This window comes from Scyliorhinus canicula, chromosome 18 (assembly GCF_902713615.1).
Source record: "Scyliorhinus canicula chromosome 18, sScyCan1.1, whole genome shotgun sequence".
NCBI classification, from domain to species: Eukaryota; Metazoa; Chordata; class Chondrichthyes; order Carcharhiniformes; family Scyliorhinidae; genus Scyliorhinus; species Scyliorhinus canicula.
In genome coordinates, this window is record NC_052163.1 from 72,188,153 (window position 1) to 72,214,007 (window position 25,855).

The 25,855-nt window shown below is 52.7% G+C and overlaps 1 protein-coding gene across 1 annotated transcript in view; it reads right to left on the reverse strand.

The window, feature by feature from the left end:
* Positions 1 to 330: 330 nt before the first annotated feature.
* Positions 331 to 25,855, reverse strand: part of cib3 (calcium and integrin binding family member 3) — a 74,192-nt gene continuing 48,667 nt past the window's right edge. The window contains exons 3-6 of the mRNA XM_038776548.1: positions 23,911 to 24,022; positions 21,771 to 21,918; positions 3,231 to 3,426; positions 331 to 832 (exon numbers count right to left, since the gene is read on the reverse strand). Coding sequence (XP_038632476.1) covers positions 811 to 832; positions 3,231 to 3,426; positions 21,771 to 21,918; positions 23,911 to 24,022 — 478 coding nt within the window. The 3' untranslated portion in view covers positions 331 to 810. The remainder of the gene's footprint in view (positions 833 to 3,230; positions 3,427 to 21,770; positions 21,919 to 23,910; positions 24,023 to 25,855) is intronic.

A 25,855-nucleotide genomic window follows, 5' to 3' on the forward strand; every position in this document is an offset into this window, starting at 1 on the left:
GGCCAGGCCACCGTGGGAGCACCCCCCCCCCCGGGGGCCGGATCCCCCTGTGCCCCCTGAGGACTCTGCAAGCCGCTCTTAAAGCAGGTCCCACCGGTATGGACCTTGTCTAATCCACGACGATGGGACTGGCCAAACATGGGTGGGCGCTCGACCCATCGGGGCCCGGAGAATCGCCGGGAGGCCGCTGCCAACGGTCACCAACCAGCGTGACGTGATCCCCGCCAGAAAAACGGCGCCGGAGAATTCGGCAGCCAGAGTCAGAGCGGCGGGGAGGGATTCATGCCACCCCCCCCCCCCCCCCCCCCCCCCCCGGCGATTATCTGACCCAGCGGGTGGTCGGAGAATCCCGCCCATGATGTTCTTTTATGTTGGTGCATCAATAACCCAGGACATGGTCTGACGATCCTCACAGAAGTACTTTAACGGGACATTAATGGGAAAGATTCATACAGAGGGACATTAGAATAGGGAATACTCCACCAGTGGGGCTATTGAGGCAGAGAATGGGTAAGGTTTTGGAAATGAAGAATAGAGAAGGATGTGGGGGTAGACTGGGAAATGGGGTTAGAGTACACTGCTCTAGTTGTACTAGTATGAACACAGTCTTGATGAGTTGATTGACCTCCCTCAGTGATAGTATGAAGATTTCAAAGACTGGAAATGTTTGTTCTGCTTCTGTTGGCTCCTTGGTCTGACCACAACATTTCCCGTGGAGGCTCTGAATCCTGGAGGAAGTTGAGTTGGACGTTTATGGGTGTTTCAGCATTGAATGTCACAGGAATCAGTTCTGGCTGCGGTCAGACTGCCTCAGATTCGAATGTGGAAAGTACTGAAGGGGAAAAATAAAAGTGTCAGCAGCAGTCCCTGTATCATTAACAACAGACCTCAATCTATGGAGTGTAATTTCTACCCAGCAACTGTAAGGCCAAACACCAACCATCTAAGTGAGTCTGAAATTCCCCTGGGTCAGAGCTGCCAGACAGCAGTGAGTTCCCAGAACTGTTAATCACACAGGATACGCCCCTCCCACAACAAGGCGCGGATTTCCCGCTCGCGACACCGGTAGCGGAGTTCCCAATGAGGCAGAAAATCCAGCGGTTGTGAAGAAAAGGTGCCAATCTGTTTCTGATGTCCCGACCCCACGCTGGCATCGGGATCAAGGTTCACGCCCCACACCAGCAGGAGGATGTAAATGGATCATTGACAGGTGGTGCTTCCTGTGTCTGAGCCAGCAGCTGTATTGCCAGGTGAGTGTTAAAGCAATCACTTTATTCACTCCCTCTGTCTGGACTTCTCTCCAGCTTTCAGACAGGGGTCTGTCTTCTGGGGGGCTTCCTGACAGTGCTCTCTTTTGGGGGTGGCTTCCTAAGAGGGGTCTCTTTACATGGGGTCTTCCTAACATGCATCTCTCTTCTGGTGGGCTTCCTGGCAGTGCTCCTTTCTAGGGAGGGGGGGCTTCCTGACAGAACTGAGGGGCTTCATGAGAGCGGTCCTCTTCTCATTGAATCACAGAATTTACAGTGCAGACGGAGGCCGTTCGGCCCATCGTGTTTGCACCGACCCTTGGAAAGAGCACTCTACGTAACCCCACACCTCCACCCTATCCCCATAACCCAGTAACCCCACCTAACCTTTTGCACTCTAAGGGTCAATTTAGCATGGTCAATCCACCTAACCTGCACACCTTTGGAATGTGGGAGGAAACCAGAGCACCCGGAGGAAACCCACGCAGACACGGGGAGAACGTGCAGACTCCGCACAGACAGAGGCCCAAGCCGGGAATCGAGCTTGGGACCCCGGAGCTGTGAAGCAACATTGCTAACCACTATGCTACCGTGCTGTCCCTCGTGGGGTTTCCTGACAGGAGTCTTTCTTCTGGGGGTCTGTGAGTGGTCTACTTATTTAGGGGGTCTCTGGGTGGGGAGGGGGTGGGGGGAGGGGCGTTCAGGGTTACCCCTGTCCTGGGGAGGGAAAGCAAATCCGAGGGTGGTAACTGAATTGCGGTGGAGTGGGGGTGACCAGCAGTGGGACATCGCTTTCGGGATGCCCGCTCGAAATGTCAGCTCGAAAGCAAGGGAATCCCTGTAATCCTTGCCATGCATACATTTCCCAACGGGAGAGCAAATCAGGGGCAATCCAGCTCCAACGGACGAACATAGTCTCTCAAATGGAGAATTTCACCCAAGGGCCAGTTCAGAGAAACAGAGGGTGGAATCTTCTGCTTCGAAATCTCAAATTGGTGGCAAGTGTGGAAGTAGGAGTGATTCCCACTGGTGGGTGAGGAGGTTGAACACAGGCGATCTTGTGCTGATAACCTTGACATCTCTGCAGATCAATGCCAAATTTTGAGGCGGGCAAGTTGGAAATCGCTCTCCTCGCTGTTACCTCATCGGGTCAAAGGCCTGGATGCCATAGTTAACAGGCACACGGAGAGCCTCCATTATCCCTTCCACCTCAGACACTGCCCCTTCCCACCAACCCTTCCACCCTTCCTTGGTTGTCCTCCATGGCACTCCTTACTGCCAGCACCCAGTCTCAAGCACAGGCTGGCATTTACAGACATTCCCCAAGAGGGCAATGCAGCAGAAACTCACCGCTAACCATGGACAAAGTCAGCCTCACCAGTGAATGCCACTTATATCCAGTTGTGAAAGTGAATGTTCACATTTCTGACTGACTGGGTATTTTTTCATTGGGTGACCCTAATCCTGATGACATGTTTATGAACATGCGTTACATGCTAATTAATGCAAAATGGTTTTATGTGGCTGGCGGCATGAGGGGTCAGAGCAAATTCCAACCAAAGGGGCGGCAGGGTGGCACAGTGGTTAGCACGACTGCCTCACAGCTCCAGGGACCCGGATAAAATTCCGGCCTCGGGTGACTGTGCAGAGTCTGCACATCCTCCCCATGTGTGCGTGGGTTTCCTCCGGGTGCTCCGGTTTCCTCCCACAGTCCAAAGATGTGCAGGTTAGCTGGACTGACCATGATAAATTGCCCTTAGTGTCAAAAAGGTTAAGTGGGGTTACTGGGTTATGAGGATGGGGTGGTGGTAGCATGTGCTTAAGAAGGGTGCTCTTACCAGGGGCTGGTGCAGACTCGATGGGCCAAATGGCTTCCTTCTGTACTTTAAATTCTATGATTCAATGATTCCAAATGTAGAGACGATGAGGAGTGAGTTTGAATTTCTTACAGTGAAAGGCTGTGGGTAAAATTGTGAACCATACCTGAGAAAATCAGGTGCACGGATAATCATGTGCTGGAAATCTTCCAGTGATAGTTTTCCATCATTATCCAGATCCGACTCATCCAGCACCTTCTCACAGACCAGCCTCACTTCCTCTGGTGTCAGCTCATTTCGAGTCAGTTTGATCAGTGTCTTCTCCAAATCCGATTTGCAGATAAAATTATCATTGTTAAAATCTAGTGTTTGAAAAAAAATCAGCTTCATTGCTCAGGTCAAAACAAGATCAGAACAGCTTGCCGATGAGAGGCTTACAGATCAAAATGACAAACAACGACATGGAGCGGAGTTCCCGATGATACGGATAAACAAATGGTTGTGAAGAAAATGGGATTGGCACCCTCCCATGCTCCAGCCCCCCGCTGGCTTTAGGATCAAAGCCTGCGCCTGATGCTAGCAGGAGGATGCAAATGGACCTTTCCACTTAGTGGACCCAGCACCATATCCTCCAGGCCCACATGATTCTCTGGTCCTCGGAGCCAGGAATCATGTGAACAAGAATTAATACATGTCTTGACAAGCATGGCACTGACCCGGTGAACCAAGGGCGTAACTCTTAAGGGAGTTGCCCCCAAAGTCCATTTCAGGGCCACCCAGCGGAGTAGGCAGCAGAGGGGCAGGTGGCAGCCACTCAGGTTGGAGGGCCAGCTGTCCAACAGGCCGAGGAGGAGGAGGTGCCGAGGAGGCGCCGCATGAGGCCTAATCTGTACCGGCAGTGCCTGTCATTCGAGGACCTGCCGGACCGGGCATGCTGTCGAAGGGGCAGCAGGGTAGCATGGTGGTTAGCATAAATGCTTCACAGCTCCAGGGTCCCAGGTTCAATTCCCGGCTGGGTCACTGTCTGTGTGGAGTCTGCACGTCCTCCCCCTGTGTGCGTGGGTTTCCTCCGGGTGCTCCGGTTTCCTCCCACAGTCCAAAGATGTGCGGGTTAGGTGGATTGGCCATGCTAAATTGCCCGTAGTGTCCTAATAAAAGTAAGGTTAAGGGGGGGGTTGTTGGGTTATGGGTATAGGGTGGATGCGTGGGTTTGAGTAGGGTGATCATGGCTCGGCACAACATTGAGGGCCGAAGGGCCTGTTCTGTGCTGTACTGTTCTATGTTCTAAGACTCCAGCTGGACAGAGAGACAGTGTGATATATCTGCCACATATGGCACACCTGGCAACACGAGGGAATGGGGGAGGACACCCGCTCCTGGTTGCTCTCAAGGTGACGGTCGCGACGGGGTCCTTCCAGTTGCCGAGTGGGGACCTGTCCGGGATCTCACAGGCCTCGGTGCACAGATGCATCCGCACCATCACGGAGCCCCTATATGCCCAGACGGATTAATGCATCCACTTCAATATGGACCGAGCCCACCAGGATGCCAGGGCAGCGGGTTTCACTGCCATCAATGGGATGCCCGGGTCCAAGGGGTGATTGACGGGATGCAATACTCCCTACGGGCAGATGACAGGCCGCTCTGCACCAACCAAAAGAGGTACCACTCGATGAATGTGCAACTGATATGTGACCATGAGCTGCGCATCTTGCACGTCTGTGTGCTCGACTTCTTCATCCTGGCACACCCAACGATTCCTGACATGTCAAGACACCCCCGTGGGTGGGGGTTGGCTCCTGGGTGACAGGAGTTCTCCACTGCGATCATGGCTGCTGACAGCTATCCAGAGGCCACAGACCGACACCGATTCCCGCTACAACGACACCCATACAGCGACCAGGAGTGTGATCGAGCGGTGCTTCGACATCCCAAACTGGGTGACCCCTGCATGCGAGCTGGCCATTCCATCACATGGGCCCATCGGATACCTGGGGTGGTGGTGGTGCGGACGGTCAGGGGGAGGGAAGGACGGTGGGGAGCACGGCCACACGCAGGGTCTGCCCATTCCCCCCACCCAACGTTCGCCCACCCCCACAGCCAGCTCAGACTAGCCCACCCCTCACCCCCATCAGACAGAGCAGGTTATAATGGTGATAACAGGTGTTTATTGTGAACAAATATATACAGGTTTGTGCCCTAGCCTCTATATCTAACCTGTGCCCTGTACCCATGCCAAATAAATTGGTGTCTTTTGGGCCCTAACATTATGCCTAGGTGGTTCCCCAGATAGTACAGCAGTAGTGGAGACGATTCCTGCCCTGCGACCCAGTTGGCAGGTGCCTTCTGGGATGACCGGGCCTGGATGGGCCTGGATGCTGCTTGGGTGTCCTAGGTTGTGTGGTGCCACCCTGTTCTTCACGCTGCCTACCAGATGCACCAAGGACAAGAAGGGGAGGGGCAGTGTTGCGGTGTTCCAGCACAGGCCCCATCACTTCCTCCTCCCTCAGACTGCCCGATGGCCCACGGGCTACTCCATGGGATGGGCGTACGAGTGGAGATATCCCCTGAGGCTCCTCCGACACCTGGCTCTGCTAGTCCTGGAAGCACGCTCTGGTATCGAACAGGATCCGCGCACTCGCGGCAGTCTGCCCATTCCCCCCACCCAACATTCGATAGGGAGTGGACATCACCCATTGACTGTGCCACCACCTTCTGGGTCTGTATCACATCAGCCAGTGACTGCGCCATCTCCCTCTGGGACTGGGCTACCTTCCTCTGTGTCTGCACCACGCTGGCTCTGGGACTGGGTAATTCCCAGCCACGGCTCACTGTGACTGGGCCAGGCTCAGGGGCATCGCTGCAATTTCCAGGTGGCTCTGGGACATGGTCACCCTGTGAGGCTGCAGCCCTGTCCTTGGCCTCGGCGGCGCCTACACAGAATGCCCCAGGCCTTCGACCTGCTGATCCATAGCCAAACCCGTCGCCCCCAATGCCTCCACCATGGCACACATTGTCAGCACCACCTCCTGCTGCTACACATGGTTGGACGCCTCCAACTACACCGACTGGTGCTGGATACTCACCGACAACACCTCATGTAGCCCCTGGCTCTGTGACCACATCTCCACAATTGATGGGACTGTCTGAGACCCGTCTGGACAGCAGCTGGTTCCTCGGATCGGCCTTCCCTCCGACCGTCTGCCCCCTCGGGAGTTCCCACCTCCACCTGCTGTACTGGATCAGCTGTGTGGTGAGCATCAGATAGTGTCCCAGGAGCCTCTTCACTAAAGTGTCCAACCGAGGTGAGTGTCTCTGGGATGGTGGAAGGTGTAGGAGACAGCTGTGACGGGAAATCTGTGTTATCCAGCGACCCGAGCTCCAGGGTATCCTGTGTCTCGGGCGGAGGGCTGGTATCCGAGCTGCTCTCCCTGTCAGTGCTCGGTTCATGAGGGGACTCCGGCTGTGACACTGGCTGGGGGCGGGGCGCCAGATGGACCCACCCCATCTCCAGCAGGTCCTGCAAGACACAAGACAAGATGCGTGATTAGACCGTGGGCTGGGGGGGGGGGGGGGGGGGGGGGGATGGGGGTGGACGTGGGGTTGTGGTGGGTTTCTCTGTCCCGGCGCACCAAATTTCTGGTGTGGCACGCCATCGGGATTCTCCGTATTGCCAGCTGGTCAATTGGATTTAGCATTGTGGGACAACCCCTCGCCGTTGGGAGGTTGTGGCATTGGCTGCCGGCAAAATGAAGAATTCTAACGGCGGAGAATTCAGCCCTTAGTCTCAGAAATGGAGAATCCCGCCCTAAGTGTTGACACTGGTGCTGAATTGTGTGCAGTTCACGTTCCCTTTGGGGGCACTATTTCTGGAGAAATTCAGGGCATGCTAAAGGGCCAGCACTCTGCTCCCACGAATTCCGAGCAATCCCCGGCCTAGCGGGCGTTCTATCGCTGAGCCCGGAGTTAGCGCCAAAGAGCCTGGCAGCTGGAGCTGTTTTTAAACATTTCACTAATCACACACTTACTGCAGCCACCAATATGGCTGAGAGAATATCCCCCCCCCCCCCCGAGGGCGGGAGTCCGAGGTACACCCACAGCATCATGCCAGTGAGGAGCGGAGGGTCACTCCCCCAGCATGGGCCATGGATCAAGCCTGCCCGCCTGAACACCGCTGGGAGGTTGTGGCAGTGGCAGTCACGCTGCCAGTCTCACCAGGAGGAGACAGCTGGTAATCCGGAGGACTGGAGGTCACTGGTGTTTCCCCTGCCCTGAGAGGGGCAGAGAACCAGGGAAGGTTCCGTAGGCCATTGATGCACTATCATTGTACTAAAGACTCGGATTGGTACAACAGAGGCTTTATTACAGTCAGATGCGTGGCCTCCTACAGCAGCTGGCAGAATGGCTGATCAGGAGGAGTCATGCATATTTATACGGCTCCTTGTGGGCGGAGCTAGCCGGCAGGGGCTACCGGCGAACCTGTAGTATAGGTACTACCGTACATCCAATAATACAGGTGCACACAGTTAACACAGTGGATCACCACAGTTCCGTAGGCCGTGGTGCTGGTGGGTGGGGTGAACTCTGCTTCCTCGGCAATGGGGCAGTGCTTCTGAGGACAACCAACACCTGGTGGGCTCCTGATTGAGCTTGACCATTGATTATACAACTAGGATATGAGGGTGTCCAGTGGGGCTGCCTGGATGGTTTCCCAGGTGACCAGAGGTCTGAGTGTTTAAAGGACACAGGCAGCTCTCAGCAGTGTGAGCAGTCAGGAACCTGTAAGTGGCCCCAAAGGGGTCAGACTGCAGGTGCACGGTGACGCAGTGGTTAGCGCTGTTGCCTCACTGCGCCAACGACCCGGGTTCGATCCCGGCCCCATGTGGAGTTTGCACATTCTCCCCATGTCAGCGTGGGTCTGACTCCTACAACTCAAAGATGTGCAGCATAGGTGGATTGGCCACAATAAATTGCCCTTTAATTGGCAAAAAATGATTTGGGTGCTCTACATTTTTTTAAACTTAAAAAATAAATAAAATACAGACTGCAGCATTGGGGGTCTGAGTCAAATCACCAATGATCCCAAGGGGGACATCCCAAGCCATGAACCTGGCACCAAGTTGCTACTTGCTGCTGCCCCTGGCCCTTGCTGGGGAGCCATCCCCCAGCAAGCCCAACAGTCTTCAATGGTTTTTCAGTGTTTTTTTAACCTCCCTTAGCCCCTCTGCAGCATGGCGCCCAGTCCATGTTTGTAAACACTTACAATAATTCAATTCATGATGCTCTACCTGAGAAGAGCGAAGCATCGCGGAAGGATGGAACATTCTGTGTCCAACCTGCTAATCACATTTAAATACAAGCAAATGGCGGTTTTGCATGCCGGCACCTCTCATTATCGCCACCAACGAGGGACTGAATTGCCGTTGAGTGCGGACATAATTCTCCGCCTGATTGCGGTTTATGTTTGCAGTATCACGAGGTGGAGAATTTCACTCCCAAAGGCAGAATTTCACCCATGATGGTCCGAACAGTACCTCCTTTAAAAAAATTCATTCATGTGATATGGGCATCGTGGCTAGACCAGCATTTATTGCCCCTCCCTAATTGCCCTTGAGAAGATGGCAATGAACTGCCTTCTTGAACCGTTGCAGTCAATGTGGTGTAGGTGTGCTGTGCTGATCCAAGATTTTGACCCAGCATTCTGAGTGTGCGGTCATGCTTAAAAGTAAACCAATTTCCTGGGCCAGATGAAATGTATCCCAGGCTGTTGAGTGAGGCAAGGGAGAAAGTGGCAGGGGCGCTGGCAATGATTTTCAATGAACTCTGGCCACAGGAGAGGTGCTGAAGGACTGGAGGATAGCCAATGTGGTACCATTATTCAAGAAGGAGGAAAGGATAAACAACAAAACTCCTGGCCAGTCAGTGGTGGGGAAACTATTGGAAACAATTCTGAGAGACAGAATTAATCTGTATTTGGAGGGATTAATGAAGAACAGTCAGCATGATTCTGTTAAGGGGAGCTCATGTCTGACCAATACCTCAGTACCCGTGCCCGACAAGGCTGCGTACTTAGCCCCCTACTCTACTCCCTGTACACACACGACTGCGTGGCAAAACTTGGTTCCAACTCCATCTACAAGTTTGCTGACGATATGACCATAGTGGGCCGGATCTCGAATAACGACGAGTCCGAATACAGGAGGGAGATAGAGAACCTAGTGGAGTGGTGTAACGACAACAATCTCTCCCTCAATGCCAGCAAAACTAAAGAGCTGGTCATCGACTTCAGGAAGCAAAGTACTGTACACACCCCTGTCAGCATCAACGGAGCCGAGGTGGAGATGGTTAGCAGTTTCAAATTCCTAGGGGTGCACATCACCAAAAATCTGTCCTGGTCCACTCACGTCGACACTATCACTAAGAAAGCACAACAGCGCCTATACTTCCTCAGGAAACTAAGGAAATTCGGCATGTCCACATTAACCCTTACCAACTTTTACAGATGCACTATAGAAAGCATCCTATCGGGCTGCAACACAGCCTGGTATGGCAACTGCTCGGCCCAGGACTGCAAGGAACTTCAGAGAGTCGTGAATACCGCCCAGTCCATCACACGAACCTGCCTCCCATCCATTGATTCCATCTACATCTCCCGCTGCCGGGGGAAAGCGGGCAGCATAATCAAGGATCCCTCCCACCCGGCTTACTCACTTTTCCAACTTCTTCCATCGGGCAGGAGATTCAGAAGTCTGAAAACACGCACGGACAGACTCAAAAACAGCTTCTTCCTCACTGTCACCAGATTCCTAAATGACCCTCCTATTGACTGACCCGGAAGCACCAAGAATCAGAGGGACCTTGGTGTGCATGCACACTGATCCCTTAGGTAGCCGGGCAGGTGGATGCAGTGGTTAAGAAGGTGTATGGTGAACTTGCCTTTGTTAGCCTAGGCATAGAGTTTCAGACCAGGGAGGTTATGCTGGAACTGTAGAAAACGTTAGTTAGGCCACAGATAGAATATTGTGTGCAGTTGTGGAATCCACATTATAGGAGGGATGTGGTAGCAGAGGGGATTTACCAGGATGTTGCCTGGGCTGGAGAGTGATTGGATAGCCTGTGTTGTCTTCCTTGGAGCAGAGGAGACTGAGGGAGGAATATGATAAAATTATGAGGGGCATAGATAGATTAGGCATGAAGAAACTTTTCCCCTTGGTGGGGGGATCAATGACCCGGAGCATAGATTTCAGGTAAGGGGCAGGAGGTATAGAGGGGATGTGAGGAAAAGCATTTGCATCCAGAGGATGGTGGGAATCTGGAACTCACTGCCTGAAAGGGTGGTGGAGGCAGAGACCCTCATAACATTTAAGAAGTATTTAGATGTGCCCTTGCAATGCCTAGACTATGGGCCAAGTGAAATGGCATTGGAATAGTTAGATGGTTGTTTTTGATTGGCTCAGAACCGATGGGCCAAAGGGCCTTTTCTGTGCTGTCGACCTCTATCACTCTGGGGCTGGTTTAGCTCAGTTGTCTGGACAGCTGGTTTGTGATGCGGAGCAGGACCAGCAGTGCGGGTTCAATTCCTATATTGGCTGAGATTATTTATGAAGGCCTCAACTTCTCAATCTTGCCCCTCACCTGAAGTGTGGTGATTCTCAGATTAAATCACCACTAGTCAGCTCTTCCACTCAAAGCGGAAAGCAGCCTGTGGTCATCTGGGACTATGGCGACTTAATAACTCTATGACAGTGAGGTAATGACGATATATTTCCAAGTCAGGATGGTGAGTGACTTGGTGGGGACATTCCAGTTGCTGGTGCGGCTACACCTGAACAGGTAGATTTGGCAGTGCTGTTTGGGGAGGGAAGGTTTAAACTAGATTGTCGGGGGATGGGAACCTGGGGGCAAATTCAGAGCAGGGAATAAGAGGCGGGATTCTCCGACTTCCCGCCGGGTAGGAGAATCGCCGGGGGTCGGCGTGAATCCCGCCCCCGCCGTCCTCTCAATTCTCCCGCCCCCCCCAAAATTGCCCCGGTGTGAGTCGCGCCGCCCACCTTGGAGAATGGCGGGGACCGGCACGACTCAATGGGCCCCGGGGCTAACCGAATTCTTCAGTGGGCCGAAGTCCCGCCCGTCTGTTGCTGGTCCCACCGGCGTAAATTAGAGAAGGTCCCTTACTAGTGGGACCAGGCGGCGTGGGCAGGCCCCAGGGTTCTTGGGGGGTCGCAGGGGGATCTGGCCCCGGGAGGTGCCCCCACGTTGGCCTGGCCCCCTGGTCGGGGCCGACCGATCCGCAGGCGGGCCCATGCCGTGGGGGCACTCTATTGTTCCGCACTGGAGGCCGTGGTCCTCCACCATTCCCAGTGCGGAAGCGAATCCCTTTGCGCATGCGCTGGGATGACGCCAGTATGCGCAGGTGCTCCCGCGCCGACTCGCGCCGGCCGGCGGAGGCCCTTCGGCACCGGTTGGCTTGGCGCCAAGCCCCTTCCCTGTTGGCCGGCGGGGCACCAACCACTCCGGGGCGGGCCTAGCCCCTGAAGGTGCAGAGGATTCCGCACGTTTGGGTAAGTCCGACGCTGGAGTGGTTCACGCCACTCCATCACGCCGGGACCCCCTGCCCCACCGGGTACGGGAGAATCCCAGTCAGGGGATGGGGAATTAGTGAGTGACTCCCCACTCACTGCTCCGCTGAAGCAGCACAGGGAGAAAGTAAAATGTAAGGGCAATAATTAAAGGGGATTCCATTGTCAGCGGATCAGACCGGAATTTCTGCAACAGTAAACGTGACTCCAGGATTATGTTTTGCCTCCTTGATGCCAGGGTCAAGGATATCACGGAGCGGCTGCAGGGGAAGGGGGAAACAGATAGATGGTGTGGTTCACATTGGTTCAATTTCATAGGTAGGAAGAGGGAAGAGGTCCTGAATGTAGATTTCAGGGAGTTAGTGTGGTAGTCACCACTGTTGTGTATATATATCTCATATGAGGTGTATTATGGTAAGGCCCCTGTACTACAGGTGCGGGGGGTAGATCCCTGCCTGCTGGCTCCACCCAGTAGGCGGAGTATAAATGTGTGGTCTCTCCAAGCTGCAGCCATTTCAGCGGCAGCTGCGGGAGGCTACACATCTCTGCGTAATAAAGCCTCGATTACTCTCTACTCTCATCTCATCGTAATTGATAGTGCATCAATTTATTCTGCAGAGATTTTACAACGATGGGTCTCCGCATCAAGCCGGATCGACTGCAGCTGCACCCTCAAGCAGACAACGTCAAGTCGGCCTTCGCACATTGGCTATCTTGCTTTGAAGCATACATCGGATCTGCGACAGAACCCCCTCAGAGGCACAGAAGCTCAAGATCCTGTATACGCGGCTGAGCTTCGATATCTTTCCCCTCATCCGGGACGCGCCTACCTACGCTGAGGCCATGGCGCTACTGAAGGAGAACTACACTCAGGAGACCAACAAAATCTACGCCAGGCACCTCCTGTCCACGCGGCATCAACTCCGTGGTGAGTCTATGGAAGATTTCAGGCGTGCCCTGCACGCCCTGGCGAGGGACTGCGATTGCCAGGCCGTTTCGGCCGTTGTACATTGTGAACTTCTAATTAGGGACGCTTTTGTTACGGGCATAGAGTCGGCGTACATCCGCCAGCGCCTCTTCGAAGGGGCTACCCCCGACCTCGAGGCGACCAAGAAACTCGCAATCTCACTAACAGTTGCCTCCCGCAATGTACAGGTGTACGCCCCCGACCGCACGGCGCCCCCTTCCTGGACATCATGGACCCCGCCAGCGAACACCCCATCGTGGACACTCCAGCTACCGCCCCCAGCCAACCCCAAGCCTGCGCCGCGCGGCAGCCAACCAACCCTGGGATACCCAAGTGCTACTTCTGGGGACAGACAAAGCACCCCCGGCAGCGCTGTCCGGCGCGGAACGCGCTCTGCAAGGCCTGCGGGAAGAAAGGACATTTCGCTGCTGTGTGCCAGGCCCACTCGATCGCTGCTATAACCAGGCCCATTGTCCCTGCACACCCCACGTGCAACCCATGGGCGTCGCCGTCTTCCTCGCCTCAGAGCACGTGCGGCCTGTGGGCGCCGCCATCTTACCTCAGAACACATGCGGCCCGTGGGTGCCGCCATCTTGCTCACCTCATAGAACATAGAACGTAGAACGATACAGCGCAGTACAGGCCCTTCGGCCCTCGATGTTGCACCGACCTGGAAAAAATCTAAAGGCCATCTAACCTACACTATGCCCTTATCATCCATGTGCTTATCCAATAAATTTTTAAATGCCCTCAATGTTGGCGTGTTCACTACTGTTGCAGGTAGGGCATTCCACGGCCTCACCACTCTTTGCGTAAAAAACCCACCTCTGACCTCTGTCCTATATCTATTACCCCTCAATTTAAGGCTATGTCCCCTCGTGCTAGCCACCTCCATCCGCGGGAGAAGGCTCTCGCTGTCCACCCTATCTAACCCTCTGATCATTTTGTATGCCTCTATTAAGTCACCTCTTATCCTTCTTCTCTCTAATGAAAACAACCTCAAGTCCATCAGCCTTTCCTCATAAGATTTTCCCTCCATACCAGGCAACATCCTGGTAAATCTCCTCTGCACCCGTTCCAAAGCTTCCACGTCCTTCCTATAATGAGGCGACCAGAACTGTACGCAATACTCCAAATGCGGCCGTACTAGAGTTTTGTACAACTGCAACATGACCTCATGGCTCCGGAACTCAATCCCTCTACAATAAAGGCCAACACACCATAGGCCTTCTTCACAACCCTATCAACCTGGGTGGCAACTTTCAGGGATCTATGTACATGGACACCGAGATCCCTCTGCTCATCCACACTACCAAGAATTTTACCATTAGCCAAATATTCCGCATTCCTGTTATTCTTTCCAAAGTGAATCACCTCACACTTCTCCACATTAAACTCCATTTGCCACCTCTCAGCCCAGCTCTGCAGCTTATCTATGTCCCTCTGTAACCTGCAACATCCTTCCGCACTGTCTACAACTCCACCGACTTTAGTGTCGTCTGCAAATTTACTCACCCATCCTTCTGCGCCCTCCTCTAGGTCATTTATAAAAATGACAAACAGCAACGGCCCCAGAACAGATCCTTGTGGTACGCCACTCGTAACTGAACTCCATTCTGAACATTTCCCATCAACTACCACTCTCTGTCTTCTTTCAACTAACCAATTTCTGATCCACATCTCTAAATCACCCTCAATCCCCAGCCTCCGTATTTTCTGCAATAGCCGACCGTGGGGAACCTTATCAAACGCTTTACTGAAATCCATATACACCACATCAACTGCTCTACCCTCGTCTACCTGTTCAGTCACCTTCTCAAAGAACTCGATAAGGTTTGTGAGGCATGACCTACCCTTCACAAAACCATGCTGACTGTCCCTAATCATATTATTCCTATCTAGATGATTATAAATCGTATCTTTTATAATCCTCTCCAAGACTTTACCCACCGCAGACGTTAGGCTCACCGGCCTATAGTTACCGGGTTTATCTCTACTCCCCTTCTTGAACAAAGGGACCACATTTGCTATCCTCCAGTCCTCTGGCACTATTCCTGTAGCCAATGATGACCTAAAAATCAAAGCCAAAGGCTCAGCAATCTCTTCCCTGGCTTCCCAGAGAATCCTAGGATAAATCCCATCCGGCCCCGGGGACTTATCTATTTTCACCTTGTCCAGAATTGCCAACACTTCTTCCCTACGCACCTCAATGCCATCTATTCTAATAAACTGGGTCTCAGCATTCTCCTCCACAATATTATCTTTTTCTTGAGTGAATACTGGCGAAAAGTATTCATTTAGTATCTTGCTTATCTCCTCAGCCTCCACACACAACTTCCCACCACTGTCCTTGACTGGCCCTACTCTTACCCTAGTCATTCTTTTATTCCTGACATACCTATAGAAAGCTTTTGGGTTTTCCTTGATCCTACCTGCCAAAGACTTCTCATGTCCCCTCCTTGCTCGTCTCAGCTCTCTCTTTAGATCCTTCCTCGCTTCCTTGTAACTATCAAGCGCCCCAACTGAAACTTCACGCCTCATCTTCACATAGGCCTCTTTCTTCCTCTTAACAAGAGATTTCACTTCTTTGGTAAACCACGGTTCCCTCGCTCGACCCCTTCCTCCCTGCCTGACTGGTACGTACTTATCAAGAACATGCAATAGCTGTTCCTTGAACAAGCTCCACATATCCAGTGTGCCCAACCCTTGCAGCCTACTTCTCCAACCAACACATCCTAAGTCATGTCTAATGGCATCATAATTGCCCTTCCCCCAGCTATAACTCTTGCCCTGCGGGGTATACTTATCCCTTTCCATCACTAACGTAAAGGTCACCGAATTGTGGTCACTGTTTCCAAAGTGCTCACCTACCTCCAGATCTAACACCTGGCCTGGTTCATTACCCAAAACCAAATCCAACGTGGCCTCGCCTCTTGTTGGCCTGTCAACATATTGTGTCAGGAAACCCTCCTGCACACATTGTACAAAGAACGACCCATCTAATGTACTCGAACTATATCTTTTCCAGTCAATATTTGGAAAGTTAAAGTCTCCCATAACAACTACCCTGTTACTTTCGCTCTTTTCCAGAATCATCTTCGCCATCCTTTCCTCTACATCCCTAGAACTATTAGGTGGCCTATAGAAAACTCCCAACAGGGTGACCTCTCCTTTCCTGTTTCTAACCTCAGCCCATACTACCTCAGAAGAAGAGTCCCCATCTAGCATCCTTTCCGCCACCGTAATACTGTCCTTGACTAGCAGCGCCACACCTCCCCCTCTTTTGCCCCCTTCTCTGAGCTTACTAAAACACCTAAACCCCGGAACCTGCAACAACCATTCTTGTCCCTGCTCTATCCATGTCTCTGAAATGGCCACAACATCGAAGTCCCAGGTACCAACCCATGCTGCCAGTTCCCCTACCTTATTTCGTATACTCCTGGCATTGAAGTAGACACACTTCAAACCATCTACCTGAACACTGGCACCCTCCTGCGAAGTCAAATCTGTGCTCCTGACCTCTATACTCTCAATCTCTCGTACCCCAAAACTACAATCCAGGTTCCCATGCCCCTGCTGAATTAGTTTAAACCCCCCCAAAGAGCACTAACAAATCTCCCCCCCAGGATATTGGTGCCCCTCAGGTTCAGATGTAGACCATCCTGTCTATAGAGGTCCCACCTTCCCCAGAAAGAGCCCCAGTTATCCAGAAATCTGAATCCCTCAGAACACATGCGGCCCATGGGCGCCGCCATTGCTTGCCTCAGGACACATGCGGACTGTGGGCGCCGCCATCTTCCCCCCATCAGGCCTCGTGCCCATGGGCGTCGCCATCTTTAACGCCATCCGCCACGTGCGCCCCATGGGTGGCGCCGTCATCTTCCCCGCCTCTGCTTGTCGGGCACCTCATTGGGCCGCTCATCACCTGCAACTGCCGCCGACCTGCCGGGGACCTTCCAACAGCAGCCGCGTCTCGCCTCCATCACAATCGACCAGTCCCGACCGCACTACCTCGCGACCGCATCGACCACAGTGAAGGTCGATGGGCACAAGATATCCTGCCTTCTGGACTCCGGGAGCACTGGGAGCTTCATCCACCCCAATACGGTAAGGCGCTGCTCCCTCATGGTACAACCCATTAACCAGAAAATCTCCCTGGCCTCCAGGATCCCGCTCCGTGGGGATCCGGGGGTACTGCACCGCCACCCTCACCATCCAGGGCGTAGAGTTCAGCGGCTTCCGGCTCTACGTCCTCCCCGACCTCTGCGCTGCCCTGCTACTCGGCCTGGACTTCCAGTGCAATCTCCAGAGCCTAACCCTGAAATTTGGCGGGCCCCTACCACCCCTTACTGTCTGCGGTCTCACGACCCTAAAGGTCGACCCGCCTTCTCTGTTTGCAAACCTCAACCCAGATTGCAAACCCGACGCCACCAGGAGCAGACGGTACAGCACCCAGGACAGGACCTTCATCACGTCTGAGGTCCAGCGGCTGCTGCGGGAAGGCATTATCGAAGCCAGCAACAGCCCCTGGAGAACCCAAGTGGTCGTTGTGAAAACTGGGGAGAAAAACAGGATGGTCGTTGACTACAGTCAGACCATCAATCGGTACACGCAGCTCGACGCATACCCCCTCCCACGCATATCTGATATGGTCAATCAGATTGCACAGTACCGGGTCTTCTCAACAGTAGACCTGAAACCTGTACATCCGTACACCGCGCTTGAAGCGGACGGCTGCCTTTACCACTTCCTTAGGGTTCCCTTCAGCGTCACTAACGGGGTCTCAGTCTTCCAACGGGAGATGGACCGAATGGTTGACCGGTACGGACTGCGGGCCACCTTCCCGTACCTGGGTAACTTCACCATCTGCGGCCACGACCAGCAGGACCATGACGCCAACCTTTCCAAATTCCTCCACACTGCCAAACTCCTCAACCTAACGTACAACAAGGAAAAGTGCGTGTTCAGCACTAACCGCTTAGCCATCCTCGGCAATGTGATTCAAAATGGGGTTCTAGGACCCGACTCCGATCGCATGCGCCCCCTCATGGAACCCCCCCTTCTCCACTGCCCCAAGGCCCTCAAACAATGCCTGGGATTCTTTTCGTATTACGCCCAGTGGGTCCCTAACTATGCAGACAAGGCCGCTCACTCATTCAATCCACCGTTTTCCCACTGACGGCCGAGGCTCACCAGACCTTCAACCGTGTCAAGGCCGACATCGCCAAGGCCGCGATGCACTCGGTCGACGAGACGTCCCCTTCCAAGTTGAGAGCGATGCATCAGATGTCGCTCTGGCCGCCATCCTCAACCAGGCAGGCAGGACCATGGCATTCTTTTCATGCACACTCCATGCCTCTGAAATTCAGCACTCCTCCATCGAGAAGGAGGCCCAAGCTATCGTAGAAGCTGTGCGACATTAGAGGCATTACCTGACAACCCCACATCCAGCATCCATAGTGGCCGTTATCCTCTCTCCAAACTAACCTATAGATCCATCCAATTTGGGGCATGATCCGACACTGTGATTGCCGAGTACTCAGTGTCCACCACCCCCGGTATTAGAGCCCTGCTCAGATCAAAAATGTTGATCCGGGAGTATACCTTGTGGACATGGGAGAAAAAAGAAAACTCCTTCGCCCTTTGCCGTGCAAACCTCCATGGATCTACTCCCCCATCTATTCCATAAACCTCTTCAATACCTTTGCCGCGGCTGGCACCCTCCCTGTCCTGGATTTTTACTGGTCCAATTCCGGATCAATGACTGTATTTAAAGTTATGCGACTTTAAATCTGGGATCTTACCTAACACCTGCCCCATAAATTCCACATCGTCCCAATTCGGAGCATATACGTTCACTGGTACCACCCGCACCCCCACCAGCTTCCCACTCACCATTATGTATCTACCCACCTTGTCTGACATGATTCTCCCTGCCTCAAATGCTACTCGTTTGTTGATCAAGATCGCTACCCCCCTGGTCTTTGAGTCCAGCCCTGAGTGGAATACTTGGCCAACCCACCCCTTTCTCAATCTAGTCTGGTCTATAACCTTTAGGTGTGTCTCTTGTAACATTGCCACGTCTGCCTTCAGCCCCCTCAAATGCGCAAACACGCAAGCCCTCTTGACCGGCCCATTCAACCCTCTAACGTTCCATGTAATCAGTCTGGTCAGGGGCTACCCCCGCCGCCGACTAGCCATCACCTTTTTTAGGCCAGCGCCAGCTCGTGACCCCGGCCTCCTTGAACCCCCCCTCGGGCATTCGCCATCCCCAACCTCCCATTGGTCCTCAAGTAACAGTTTCTCCCCTGTCAGCAAAGCAGCTCCCCCCACGACCCCGCTCCCTCCCTCCGGTAGCAACACTAGAAACCCAACCCCCATCTCAAGCTCCAGTTTAACCAGCTCGCCCCCTACTGTGCTTCTGTGAGTCAGCTGACCCAGCTGACCTGATAGCTCCCACCCATGGCACCAAACAGTCTGTCTCCCCATTGTTCTCTCACCTCTCCCCCCACTTGGACAAACATATTCAAAGCATCACATTCCCCAGTTATCAAACATCAGAAAAAACAGTGAAAAGTCAACCACAGAAAAAACAACCACAGAAACCACCCCCCCTCCACCCAGCTCCCAGTAAGACAAAGTTAACTTTAACCATCGAAACAACCCCCTATTGCACATAACACTGCTTATTCAAACCAGCACAAAAGTGATTGCCAACAAATCGCCACTACAATAGTCTCCAAAGATTCAGTGTCATTAGTTCACCTCCGGGGGCGATTCTCCCAAATGGAGCCCAAGTGTTTGCGCCGTTGTGAACGCCGTCGCGTTTCACGACGGCGCGAACTGGGCCCGGGTACGACCTATTCAGTCCCCCACAGGTGGCCAGCACGGCGCTGGAGCGGTTCACGCCGCTCCAGCCTCACTTTTGGCGCCGTGCCAACCTGCGCATGCACAGTTGGACCGCACCATCCTGTGTATGCGCGGGGACTTCTTCCGCGCACAGAGCCAGACTCAACATGGCGTCGGTATTCAGGGGCCGGCCGTGCAGGAAAGTAGGCCCGGTGGGGTGGAGAGGCCGGCCAGCGGATCGGTGGGCCCCTGTCGTGGGCCAGACCCCATCGGAGGCCCCCCCCCCGGGGATGGGGTCCCCCTTCCACCCCACAGGCCGTCCCCCCGACCATTCGCGCAGAGTTCCCGCCGGCTGCGACCAGGGGTGGCGCGCGGCTCGGAGAATCGCTCCCCCCTGTCTTTTTTCCTTGATGATGTTTCGAAGTAAAAATCCCGTTTCTCATATGTGACCCACAACCCAAGGATTGGCCACGCTAAATTGCCCCTTAATTGGAAAAAATGAATTGGGTACACTAAATTTATTAAAAAAATAAAACCCAGCTCTTGGTCAAATCCGCGCTCAGGTCTTGATAAATGCGCAGCTCACAATTCTCCCACTTGCAGCTCCGTTCCTTCTTGGCCCACCGCAGAACGTGTTCCTTGTCCAGGAATCGGTGTAAACGTACCACCATCTCCCTCGGTGGCTCGTTCGTTCGGGGCTTCTTCACAAGGGCTGTGTGCTCTATCCACTTCTAGGGGCCGAAGGAACGCCTCAGCCTCCATTACCTTCTCCAGCATGTTTGTCACATCGGCCCTCGCATCCGATCCCTCACTGCCTTCAGGGAGGCCGACGATTCTCAGATTCTGCCTCCTGGACCTGTTCTCCAGGTCCTCCAGCTTCTCCAGCATCCTTTTCTGGCAGTTATTCATCATCTCCACCATGGTCTCCAGCACGGTTATGTATTTGGGCAGCATGGGAGCACAAGTGGATAGCACTGTGGCTTCACAGCGCCAGGGTCCCGGGTTCAATTCCCTGCTGGGTCACTGTCTATGTGGAGTTTACACTTTCTCCCCATGACTGCGTGGGTTTCCTCCGGATTCTCCGGTTTCCTACCACAGTCCAAAGATGTGCAGGTTAGGTTGATTGGACATGATAAATTGCCCTTAGTGATCAAAAGGTTAGTAGGGGTTATTGGGTTACGGGCTTAAGTGGGTCGGTGCAGACTCGATGGGCCGAATGGCCTCCTTCTGCACTGTATGTTCTATATTCTATGTTCTAAAACAAAAGTAAAAGCCAGAAACACAGCTCAGCTCCACTAACACAATGACATCACTGCAGCTATTTGATAAACTTAAAGGTACACTCACATGACACTATTGAGTGTGCACCAAACCTCTGAAAGTGTACCTTATGCATGTCACCTCCAAACCCACAGTCCAGGTTAGGTGGTTAGACCTTGCTAAATTGCCCCTTAGTGTCCAAACATGTTTAGCTTAGGTGGGGCTTAGGGGTTACAGTGATAGGGCGGAGAAATGGGCATAGTGCTGTTTTGATGAGTTGGTGTAGACTCGATGGGCCGATTGGCCTCATTCTGCATGATAGGAATTCTATGATCTATTCTCATCAGGGTGGGCAGGAATGTGGAGATGAGTTTACAATCAGATCGACTATTGAATTGCTGAAGAGGCTCGAGTGACCTACTCCTGCTCCTAAATTGTATGTTTGTATGAAGCTTGTCTTCACAATTTAGTTCCACAATTTTCCTACATCGCAGGTTTTCCAAAGGCCCTGGATAGGCCCTTTAATAGGACTTCCTTCCTCAAACTGGGGAGTTGCTGTTGGGAGGTTCAGTTGCACGTTGAACATTTGGCTAATTCTTGATTCTCAGGGTAGGATAACTGTTCCTAAAATGTAGAATTGTGAAGCTCATGAAGCAACAGTCCTTGAGCCCAAGTGTAGCGTGCTGATCAATTAAGCTGAATTATAAGTGTGAGAAGAGCATTAATTGGTGTTTCAATTGAGAGACGCTTACTGAAACTGTTGTGTGGTTGGATTAGGGGATATATGCTTGTAATGCTTCACTCTGTAAATAAGGATGGGATTTTCTGGCCCCACTACCGCAGGCCCTTCGTGGCAGATGACACAAGCCAGTCTAAAATACATTGGCTTCGGATGGAGAAGAAGATTCTGGCCAAAGACTGAGTAGAGATTGGATCCAGCATCATTCCTCACAAACTGGCTTTCCAGGAGATGAATGCAGAGATGAAAAACCTTACATCAGTGAAGCAAGAAAGAAACAGGCCCTAATCATTCAGATCAAGCCAAACTCACCATAAATTTTAAATGCATAGCATGCCTTCAGATCACGCGGGGCCATCTCACTTAGTGCAGAGAACATATCCAGAAAGTCATCCAAGGTCATGTTCCCTTCACTGTCCTCAGAAAATACCTCTGCGATCCTCTGACGGAAAGGATTGTCCTGCAGTTGGAAAACAATGCCCAGAGTGATACAGCACACAAAGCAATAACGTGAAGCCTTCACCACCACACCATGGCATCAACATCTGCTAAGCTCCCCCTCTGTTTTTTACTACAGAGAGCACACTGAGTAATTGGCCCAATCATTGCTGGGGCAAACCTTTCAGTTTACATTCGGTCTTGGGAAAATGGGTTTGTTTGTTTGCGATGACTTCAGATAGGATCAAACTGGTTTGGCTGTGGTGGACTTAATGGGGCTCAAGCTATTTTATACTCAGTTAGGTATTTGTTGTGCGAGCGTTTGGGGTGCAGGGTGTTTTGGCTAACATGGTGGTATATTACTGGACTAATCCAGGAAGTCTGGACTAATGCGCCAGAGACATGGGCCGGAATTCTCCAGTTGGTCGCTGGCAGTGGGATTCTCTGATCCCTGTGGCACTGCACCCTCACGCTGAGAGGTGGTTTCACTGGGAATTCCCTTTGACAGCAGCGGGAGCAGAGAATCCCTTTGCCAGTGATGGCAAACTGCCTTCCGCTGCCGAGAAACACGAGAAACTCCGACCCTGTGAGGTCGGAGAATCTCTCCCAAGAGTTCAAACCCCACCACAATAGTTAGTGGAATATCAATGCAAATTAATTAATAAATCTGGAATAAAATGCTAGTCTCAGTGTTAATGGTCATGAAACTACCGGATTGTGATAAAAGCGGATTTGATTCACTATTGTCCATCCAAGAAGGAAATCTCCTGGTCTCGCTTACACTTATTTCCCGGCCCACAGCAACGTGGGACTCCGTGGGATTCTCCGGTCCTGTCAGCCATGTGCTTCTCAGCCGCACGCCTTTTGCTGGCGTAGGAATTCTATCTTCCCGCCGCTCATCAATGGATTTCCAATTGTAACCACCCCACGCCGTTGCGAATCCTGCTGGGGTAGCGAAGGGGGAGGGGGGGGGGGGGGGCGAGTGCGCTGCCGGTGAGAAAATTGAATCTCAACGACCAGAGAATTCGGGCCGTGGTTAACTTTTAACTGCCCTCTGAAATTGTTAAGTCATTCCATTTCCGGATGAACTATAAACGCTGGCCTTGTGTTGGACTGTTTGGGGTCCTAGCGGCGGGATTCTCCAAAATGGAGGCAGAGTGTCTGCGCCATCGTGAGCGCTGCTCCAGACTCCCTTCCCGGCGCCAACTGGGCGCCACACGAACCCGCATATGCGCAGTGGCAATGCGCCAAACCGCGCATGCGCGGGGGCCTTCCTCAACGCGCCGGCCCCGACGCAACAAGATAGGGCCGGGGCTGGAGAGGCCGGCCCGCTGGTTGGTGGGCCCCGATCGCGGGCCAGTCCCCATCGGAGGCCCCCCCCCCCCCCCCCCCCCCAGTGGCGGAGACCCCTCTCCCCCCCCACAGGTCGCTCCCCGACCCTGCGCGCAGAGTTCCCGCCGGCTGTAAGCAGGTGTGGACGGCGCCGGTGGGACTCTGCCGTTTCCGCGCGGCCGCTCGACCCATCAAGGCCGGAGAATCGGCAGCCCGGCCACAGACAGCGGCCCGCGACCAGCGCCGCACCAAACGCACCGGCGCAAATGGCGCCGATTCTTCACTCCCCGGAGAATCGCGTGCCGGCGGCGTGGCGCGGTTGAGCCGATTCTCCGGCCCGACACGGGCCTCAGAGAATCCTGCCCTAGGTGTTTTCGTTCTGCTGGACTTTTTGGGCCTGCACTTCATGCAACTTTGATATATTAGCAAATGAGTCGATGAATAAAAACCCCTTCAAATGGAAACAGCACACACATGACCAGTAAATGAACTGTCAATAATATTCTTCTTTGCTTCCATCCCTGGGTCTGGCACAGACTGTGTTTCATTCCTGCTCACTGGTGGGTGTCAGGTTGCTGAAAAGATACTGAAAGACTCCTGTCAATTAGTACTTGCTGAATTATTCAACATGGACCAGTGAGAGTGCACTTGGCACAAAGCGTGGTTTCCTGCACACTGCTACCTTCAGTTCTGGCATGCTGCCAATCAGCTCATAAGGGATCTTCACATCAGGGTTGTCCTTGTAATTGAGTGGCACCAACTGCGGAGCCAGGTCTCGGTAGCGGTGGAACAATCTGGAACAAGGCAGAGAGAGAGAGAGAGGGAGAGATAGTGCTTAATGTTTTATAGAGAGCAGATAGAGTTTGCTTGAAGCTGCTGCATTGAGTTGCCTTGTCACACCACGATTCCAAACAGAAAGTTATCAAAGAATCATGGCCGTGAGAGCAACACAAACCATTGTTTTTTTAAAGTTTAGAGTACCCAATTCTTTTTTTTCCAATTAAGGGGCAATTGAGCGTGGCCAATCCACTTATCCTGCACATCTTTTTGGGTTGTGAGGGTGAGACCCACGCAGAAACGGGGAGAATGTGCAAACTCCACACGGACATTGACCCAGCGCTGGGATTCGAACAGTGCTAACCACTGCGCCTCTGTTCCGCTCCACAAACCATTGCTAAGTACTTAAAAGAGGCATCTTATAAGGGGAGCTTGGAACTTCTCAACAGACTCACCTTTATAAAGAACACCTGTGCTCGCCAGTTGGTTCCACAATGGAGATAAGCAGCCTGTGGTTGTGAATTTAACTTCCATGCATTTTGTTCCAGAGCTGTGACAGGTTACACAAATAACAGAGATACCTTTATGCCCCTTAATCCATTTTGTTCCTTATTGACCACTAACATTCCAGAACATTCTTTGAGATCCTCACTTTCAATACAATAATCCCCCAACACAATTACTATATGGAGAGTGGGCCTGGAATTTCTGCTCTTGTTCACATCAAGCAGGAAAATATCATAAGAAGGCCTTTGACACGTTTACCGTTGACTGAAATGCAGGATGTGATTGTCCCCTCCACTCATCAGTGGCACGTCCCACTACTGTATTCAGCACTGGGAATGCCATTGTAGACATTAGCATATCATTATCAGGCCTATACACCGGAATCATGGGGAAGGTAAAGTGGGAGGTGTGGGGGAGTGGGGTGGGGGACGGGAGGATCACAGCCAAGTCTGAACAGCAGATCGAGGCTGCCTCTGGTATGGGACCACGATCTTTTTGAAGGCCTACACAGACAAAAGGAAAGACTGGGCATGGGCTTCAGTGCTGAGGGGTGGGGGATGTGCAGTAGGGGATGGGGTGAAGCTCCCACGTAATCATAGGGAGTTGGTGGGAGGCTGGGGCCTAATGGGGGTAGAATGTAGACAAGAGCAATGCCAATGCAAAAATATGTCAATGATCAGTACCCATTGCAGCTGAGAGGGTTCAGATTGAGCTCAGTTGCCATGCTTGGAGTCAGGCTAGTCATGAAATTGTGGCCACTCGAACAATACTTATGTGTGACAGTGCTAATGATTGCTATTCAGAATTTAATCCTTGGTGCACTGACTTCTAAATTCAATGGCTGCTATGGACTGGTGGTATCATGGCCGGACCGGGTATATACCTTTATCCCCTTAAAAAGGTGGCCATGGCCCACTTCCAAAGGATAGTTCTCCTAATCCTTGCCTCTGTGCTGAAGTGCCTATTAACAAGTAGGCCAAGTTGAACATAAGGTTTTGGAGTTAAGCCTTGGACAATGTCTACACCTGAGTTGAAAGCTCAGAATACAATAGAGTGGCCAAAGCTGTGGCCACTCAATCACATGGTGTGGAGCGGGGGTGGTGTGGGGTCTTCCCCAACCAGCATACAGACTGGGGATCGGGCATCAGTGCTGTGGCCAGGACGTGACTCACTGGGCTTTAAGCGCATCTGCAGATGATGAATGGACAAAGAGGCGACAAATGTTAACTATCAAGTCTCTCTCTTTGATATTGCAGTCACAAGACCATCAGGAACATGGGCGCAATTCTCCGCTGCCCACGACGGGTCGGAAAATAGCGGGAGGGCCTTCCCGACAATTTTCA